The sequence below is a fragment of the Nematolebias whitei genome, chromosome 13 (genome assembly GCF_014905685.2).
Source record: "Nematolebias whitei isolate Nwh7 chromosome 13, NemWhi1, whole genome shotgun sequence".
Taxonomy (NCBI): Eukaryota; Metazoa; Chordata; class Actinopteri; order Cyprinodontiformes; family Rivulidae; genus Nematolebias; species Nematolebias whitei.
The window spans coordinates 7,501,412-7,509,663 of NC_056510.1; the positions used below are offsets into that span (position 1 = coordinate 7,501,412).

At 42.4% G+C, this 8,252-nt stretch overlaps 1 protein-coding gene across 1 annotated transcript in view; it reads left to right on the top strand.

Annotated features, from left to right (window-relative positions):
* Nucleotides 1-8,252, top strand: part of lrrfip1a (leucine rich repeat (in FLII) interacting protein 1a) — a 52,808-nt gene that overhangs the window by 16,539 nt on the left and 28,017 nt on the right. Inside the window, exon 2 of the mRNA XM_037686832.1 lies at nt 4,303-4,389. Within this exon, the coding sequence (XP_037542760.1) occupies nt 4,303-4,389 (87 nt within the window). The remainder of the gene's footprint in view (nt 1-4,302; nt 4,390-8,252) is intronic.

The window sequence follows — 8,252 nt, forward strand, 5'->3', positions numbered from 1 at the left end:
ATCAAAACAGAAGCTTAAAGCTAAAGTGGCAGTACAGTAGCTAAAATGATCCAAACATGCAAAATTAAGCTATCATCGAAACAGTAGGCTAGCTAAAACCTAAAGTCGCCGAACTTCTGCTAAAAACTAACACTAGCAAAACTACAACTAACATTATCAAAACAATATGCTAGCTAAAAGTCCAAAATAGTAAAACTACAGCTAAAAAAAGAAAAATACAGCAAAACATGAGCTTAAAGCCAAGTGTGGCAAAGTGTGTACTGTAACTAAAATAAGCTAAACTACAGCTAATATTATCAAAACAGTAGGCTAGCTAAAAGTCAAAAGTAGCAGAAATACAGCTAAAAAATAGTAAAACGAGCTAAAAGTTAAAATGTGATTATCTGAAGCTAATAGCTAAAAGTAGCAGGACTATAGCTAAAAGCTAAATGTGACAGTAGCTAAAAGTTATCGGTAATTTAACAGAACCAGTAACTGAAGCAGGTTTTTAAAGAGAAAAATGTTTTTAAAAAATTTATAATATATTTCAATTAGGAATTTTATGTAAAATAAAGTTCAACATTTTAAAACGCATCAAAGTTAGAAAACCCACTCTGCTCCCCATCGAGCCGAACGTTTTGTTGCATGAACGTCCAACCCAAAGCTCTGACTCGTCTCCGAGACGTCGTCGGCTCCGTTTCTATTTTACGTCACGTTTTACAGTTTTCTTCTTGAACTAAATATTCTGTCGCTCAGCGCGCCGGGTCTTATTTTCTGAGGCGGCCTGACTCGTTTTCTCTCACGAGGCCGCCCGCCCGTCTAAAACGGTGCTAAATCAGAGCGGTTCTGACTGAACCGGATTCGATGTGGGTCGGTATAAATAGCTGCGAAGGAGGCGCAGAGGATGCTTGAGCATCTTCTGGCCCAGTTAGGTGCATCTGCTGGAGGAGGAACCGGTGAAACGTGCTCAGAGGAATGAGGAGGGTGACCTCGCCTCTAACCAGAACGCTGCTCCCAAAACAGGAAGTTTGGGAAAAAACCTGATTGGCTTTTCAAAACAAAAGCAGGTCACATGTTAGGGCAGTGACTCTGTGATTGGCTGGGACATGCCCTCAAGTGTACCCCACCTTTTCCCCGTCGGCTGTGTCTAATTCCTGCAGAACAAGCTTGTTTAAGTAGTTCGCTGCAAATCATGGCAGACGTGTTGAACTTGAATTTGAAAGGAAGCTAAATGTTTGTAGAAGTTAAATGCAGATTCCTTTTAATAAAAATAAAAAGCAGCGACTGGATCGGATGTTTTCGGCCGAGTTGAACTCGTCGTTTCCACGTCTGCTCACACCTTTTCTCGTTTCTGCTCCAGACTGACAGCTGGAATCGGTCTCGAGTGGCGCCGGTTGTTTGGAGGAGGCCGCTGGCCGAACTTTTCTCTCGCGCTGAGCTCTGAGTGAACGCTCTCCAGCGTGGAGCTGATCGTTACAGGGAGAGAGGAATCAGGCGTCCTTAAGTGTTCACGGTCTACTAAAGCTGCGCTGACGCAGCTGAAGACCAGAATGAACGACCCGGACAGTCGGGAGGAAACGACTCCACCCTCTTTTAATCCCAGGGCTTCACCAGACTCGATCACAACGACCTCTAAAATGATTCAAATCTGAAAGAAGTGAAGAAAAACAAACGGATTCCACCGGGTCGGGTTCTGTTGAACCAAAACAAAAACTGGTTCCAGCCTCGCAGTGTCCACAGGTCCAGGATCAGGAGCTGCTGATCATGCGAGACCACCCCTGATCTGGAGCTTACAAGTGTGTGTTGGCACAACACCAGGGTGGAAAGACATCAGCAATGACCTCAGAGAAGCAGCTGTAGCTTCCTGTCAATCTGGGAAGGGTCAAAGGTCATTTCCAAACTGTCTGAAGTCCATCGTTCTTGAGAAAGATTATTCACACATGGAGAATATTTGAGACAGCTGACTGATTTTACCCCGAAGGTCAGACCATGCAGTGACTCTACAGGCCTCGGTTAGCAGGTTAAAGGTCAATGGTCATGATCTTTTCTCTCTAAAAACAACATGGCAGCACCACTTGGGTTTAGAAAGTTTCATCTGAAGGAACCACAAGATTTCTGGACCAGAACCAGACCAGAGGACAGATGTTAACCCAGAATGCACTGCAGTAAACGGCTCCTCCGAGCTGTCAACACAGTGGTGGAGGCTGATGGTTTGGGCTCCTGTCAGTCACTGAGTGGACCAGGAACTCTGTAGACCAAAAGGTTCTGGAGTCAGAGAGTCACTCTGGCCAACAGCTGAAGTTTGGACCAAACTGGGTCCAACAGAACCATGATCCCAAACACAGCAGCTGATCTACAACAGAACGGGTCAGAAAGGACCAGTCAGTGTCCAGAACCTCAGCCTGACTGAGATGCTGTGGTGGACCCTCAGAGAGCTGAGCAGAACCCTCATTGTTCGAAAGAAGTTCTGCTGCTGACGGAGGTTCTACAGCTGCTGGATCCGGAGCTGGAACCAGTTTTCTGGTTTTGTTTTACAGAGCAATGTTTATTTTAGCTACTGTCAGACGTGTCCCTGCGGCTGGGCGTGGCTGGTGTCACCAAACTGATGCAGCTCAACGCCGAGTCAGAACCTCGCTCCAGCTGGTGACCACTTCCTGCTCAGATCGACGCAGCACAACGTTTATTTCCTGAATCGACAGATGGTTTGGACCGTCTGTCCACATCAGCCGGGTTTACTTTAATCTTTAATGCAGGAAACGTCAAAGAAATAAAGCGGTCTGACCCGTTCTTCAGCTTTAAAATGTTTTTATTTTCATTTTCACCTCTCATGTTTGTTTTGTCACATTCCTTTTAAATTTAAACATTTGTGCTCTTTTAATAACATAAAAAATTAAATTTATTTCTCCCAGATGTCCTCTGAGCTGAAAACTTTGAACAGTTCGGCTGCTATGCACTGAAGGACGCTTGGATTTATGATTTATAAACTTTACATACAGTCGTGCACGGTGCTAGCAGACACTGTGATGTCCTGAACTTGTTGTGAACAGTGAACGCACCGTCTGAGAGTTAAACGCTTCAGCCGAATGACTGATGAATAATATAAAGGTCTAGCTTTATGGAGCGCTTTTTTATAAGTTAGCAGGCTATCGCTCCAAGTTAAGTAAAATTATTCAACATTAGTGGAATGTCATTTTCTTTCCAGCTTTCTAGAAGTCCGTTTTAAAGTACGTAACTCAGAATTGAATCAAGGAGCCAGTCTCCGCTGATTGATTACTTTATTTTTCAGCGGAGCAGCTTTATCGAGTGAAGTTTGCAAAGAAGTTGTAAATTTATCAACCAGACATCAGCCGGGTTTACTTTAATCATTAATGCAGGAAACGTCAAAGAAATAAAGCGGTCTGACCCGTTCTTCAGCTTTATGTTTTTATTTGCATTTTCACCTCTCGTCATGTTTGTTTTGTCACATTCCTGTTAAATTAAATAATTTAAAAAAAGCAAATATTTGTGCTCTTTTAATAACATATAATTGAATTTCACCCAGATGTCCTCTGAGCTGAAAGCTTTGAACTGTTCGGCTGCTATGCACTGAAGGACGCTTGGATTTATGATTTATAAACTTTACATACAGTCGTGCACGGTGCTAATAGATGCTGTGATGTCCTGAACTTGTCGTGAACAGTGAACGCACCGTCTGAGAGTTAACGCTTCAGATCATCTCCAGAGTCTCCCACACTTTCTGGATGAGAGTTTAGATTTAAATGTTTTAGAAATTAAATTTTATTTTAAAAACAAGGTAAAACTTTAATTGTTGGAACCGTGTCAGTTCGGGTTCAGGAACTCCTCCAGAACCTGAGCAGAGCTCAGAGTTTAGATTTTATTACCGACATTAAATCAGTTGTTTGAACTTCCTGCATGAACGCTCAGAACCCAGACCGGACACCTTCATGTCCCGTGTGGTGCCTGACTCCTGAACCGGGGTGGGGTTAAGAGTCACCGCGCCTCGAGCCACAAGTTCTGCTGCCACGCCACAAATTTAGAGGAAGGAAATGATTACACCCTGACACACACACACACACACACACTGCGACAGAGGTTCTTACAATGAGAAGGCCCGGTTTGACCCGAGTGGAGAAAAGTTGGTCAGATTTAGAAAATCGAACCCTGTCCGCTCACCTGGACCAAGTCCAGTTTTTCTGTAACAGAGGGAAACATGACAGCAGGTCTGTCGAGGAACCCACTTCACGGTTCTGTCTGTGTTTATAAACATGGCCCGGTTCGACCCGACTAACGTCTCCTTTTGTTTTTGTTTCTGGTTCCGCTCAGGCCGAGGCCAGGCTAGCAGCGAAGAGGGCGGCCCGAGCAGAGGCCCGGGAGATCCGGATGAAGGAGCTGGAGCGGCAGCAGAAAGAGGTAAACGGGTCGGGAACCAGCAGCAGCCGAGACAGGCGGTCCTGAAGGTCCTGACCTCACAGAGACCAGGATGTAGACCGAGACAGGAAGGACAGGGCGGCCATATTTACTCAGGATTAAGAGCTAAAATCTGTCTCAGATTATATTCTTGTTTTAGTGCTGCTGCCATAAATAATGAGTTTAACTTTTAGTTTTTCCTTTAAAACTTTAAAAACTAAACAGTAAATAAAGCTTTGTGCTCTGATCCTGTGGGATCCGGGTCGGGTTGTAAACCTGGGTCCTAAAGCCGGGTCATGAAACACCAGCACGAAGTTTTAGCTGTTTTAAAGAAACAAAACGTCACAAATTTATCAAAATAATCTCATTTATGAGACTTCTTGTTAAAACATTGTTTACTTCAACCGTCCATCGTTCGCTTTTATTTGTAGGTCCACAGCTGAGACGTTTGGGCGCTGCTGTTCTGAACAGCCCGGTTCTGTTGGACTCAAACAGTTTAATAATCGGATCAGAACGAGCTGAAGGACCAGTCGTCTCTCCTCAGCTGGATTCTGCTCTTACTTTGAGTTAATTTAAACGTTTTCAACCCTAATATTCAATCCTCCTGCTGCCCTTGGATCAAAATGACCCACAAACCAACAGTGACCCGATGGCAGCAGGAGGGTTCAGCGTTGGTCCATCACTGACATCTAGTGGTCACTTTCAGTACTGCAGCATGGAGCTAAAATATAATGATGGTCTAAAATCATTCAAATATAATATTTTTATTTTTGTGATCAACTAAATTAAAACATAACGGTGAAAAAAATTAACTAACTAAAGTCAGTTTGTCTAAAAACATTTTGTTCCAAGAGATTTTAACACAATTGAGGTCAAAGAAGCAAAACCTGAGCTGCTTTCGGCTCTCTGGCACATTTTAGCTGTTTTATAAGAATTTAGGATTTTATTATTTTATTTTTTTTACTTTTTTTCGCTGCTTCAAACTAAAATGTAAAGTCTAACATTAAACGTTGACACAATATTGATATTTTTACCTCGTTTTGCTCTTTTTGCCAGCTTTATTTTTAGAGCACTTTAAACCACAGGACCAAAGTGCTGTACACAATAAAACAATCATGCAGTCAGATAATAACAAACGATTAAAATCATTACATTTTATTAAATTTTCTTAGTCTTCAGCACACTCAGGAGCAGCTGATCACATGACTTGAGGGATCGAGAGGGTGTAGCAACTCGGACGGATAGTGTGGGGCAAGTCCATTTAGAGCTTTAAAAGCAAATAAAATAAATTTAAAATTCTAAAATGTTCGGCCAGCCAGTGCAGGGAAGCTAAAACTGGAGAAATGTGGTCAAACCTTCGTGGTCCAGTTAAAAGGCGTGCAGCAGCATTCTGTACCCTCCAGTCCACCAGAAGACGAGGACAACAGACCAAAACAGGACAACGTGGTTTATAGACTTTCAAAATAAGAGCTTGAACAAAACATTTTAAAGTATAAAAAATTAATAAACATATGTATGATATGGGTCCTGGAGCTCCTGATGAGGCCAGCAGATCTGGTGGAGGACAGTGTTGACCTTTGAGGACACATTTGTATCATTTAAACTTTGACTGAGAGGATTAAAGAAGCCCAGCGGGGGGTTCAGTTCTGGATCCTTCTGGGTCTAATGTGGTTTAGTTCCTGTGGTTCTTTGACAGGAACTCCACAATCCTGGAAAAGTTCCTTTGAAACGATAAGTTTGTAAAATAAATAAATAAACGTTTATCGGAATTTTTAAAGTTTAAAAAGAAACTGTCCTTTTTTCAGATTTTTTCATTTAGTCATTAAACGCACCGTCTGCACTTTAGGAAACTCGTAAAATAACCTGTCATGATTATTAGATTATTCAACGCTCAGCATAAAATCAATCTGATAAAGACAAATATTTTAGGAGTAAAAATGCAAATGCACACGTTATTTAAGAACAGAGGCAGAGTTAAAGTCGGATTAAGTCGTAAATGAGGAGAAATAACATTAAAATGTCGTAATTTATCCTAAATCGTAAGTTTAAAATAAAACTACAGGCTTGTTTTTTTTGTTGTTTTTCTTAAAGAAACATTTTAATCTCCAGGATGTGTTTTCTGGACACACATACGTTTAGTTCAGTGAGTGAAAATATTCAGATTAGTCGTTAATGAAGCACTGAGTTATTCTGAGTACGCTGTGGATTATCATTAAGCTCAGTCTGGTCAGAGTGTGAGTTTAGAGGAGATTAGCCGGTTGCTTCAACCTGTTGGTGTTGTTGTCGGTTCGGGTCGTCTCTGGGACTTCGGGGTTTTCTCTGGACGATGAAGACGGACTTCAGGAGAGGAGACGGGAACCCTCGAGGGTAATCTGCCTGCGTGATCAGCCGCCGGAGGATGGTTCCTCTCCTGGTTCCCTGACGGCAGCGGGACGGCGGGGCGGAGGCTAACGGGCAGGGGGCTGAGGGCTGCCCTCATCGGGCGCCCCAAACCCCCTCTGATCAAGAAGGGACGATCGGTCAGTACAGAACCCCAGAGGCTGGTTGTGTAACCCGGTCCATGAATGGACTCCAGGATTACCTGCTAATTGGGCGTCCAGACGCCGAATGAAAGCTCAGAATCTGCTGGTTCTTGGAGAGCATGTTGTTGGAGCGGAATCCTGCTGTTCGTTTGTGAATAAACAGAAGTTTGGTGCCGTAGAGGCTGGAAGGTTCTGCCGTAGAGGCAGGAAGTCGTCTGCAGGTCTTTATTTCCGACACAGAGAAGCATCTTTACAGTTTCCTCCTCAGTCTGGGTTTGTTTTTATGATTGGAAATCAAAATCTGAGGTCCTTCCGCCCTGGATGTTCTGTTGTGCCGAAGAAACGAGACGTTTATACACCAGAGTCTGAGCAGCCGAGCCATGAACTGGGCAGGAGGTCAGGACTTTATAAATCTGGATTAGGGTTGGCGGCGGGGGTGTTTGTTTTCAGCGTTTGTTGTTGGATCTGCTCAAAGAAGCTGCAGAAAAATGGGTCGTTTTTAAATTTCATATCAATTATGTAGCTTTACTGGTGAACATTAAATTATATTTGATATAAAATCAGTTTTTCTACAAGTACTCACTTTTATTTTGGTAAATGTTATGATGCTTTCCTCTCTGTGGAACAAAGAAGTTTCAGTTAAGTCTTAACCACTTCACTTTAAGTGCCTTACATTTCGTGGCAGCAACATTTCAAAATTGCTAAAATGAGCAAAACAGTTGAAACAAATCACGAAGAATTGTTTCTAAAATTGGCACAATAGTAGTAAAACATTTTTAAACGGATGAGGAAAAAATGTTAAATTGCAAAGCAGATGCTGAAATAATCAAAGATGTAGCTAAATTAGCTAAATATATGCTGAGATTGGCAAAGATGTAGCTAAAAGCAATAGAAAAGCTAAAATTGGATAAACAGAAGCTAAAAGTACCCAAACAAATGATAAAATTGGTAAACTTGTAGCAAAATTAGCAAAACAGGTTTTCAGATTACCAAAACAGTGGCAAAACAGACTAAATTTGGCAAAACTGTAGCTAAAAGTAACAAAACAGATGCTAAAATCAGCTAAATTGTAGCCAGGACTTGTCGGCTCAGTTCTTGGTGACTCGGTTCTTTTTTGTTGACTCAGTTCTTGATGGTTTAGCTCTTGTTGGCTCAGTAGTTGTTGGTTTGGTTCTTGTTGGCTCAGTTCTCATTAGTGCAGTTCTTGTGGGCTCGGTTCTTGTTGGCTCAGTTCATGTTGGCTCGGTTCTTGTAGGCTCAATTCTTGTGGGTTTAGTTATTGTGGGTTCAGCTCATATTGGCTCAGTTCATGTTGGCTCGGTTCTTGTTGGGTCAGTTAAACTT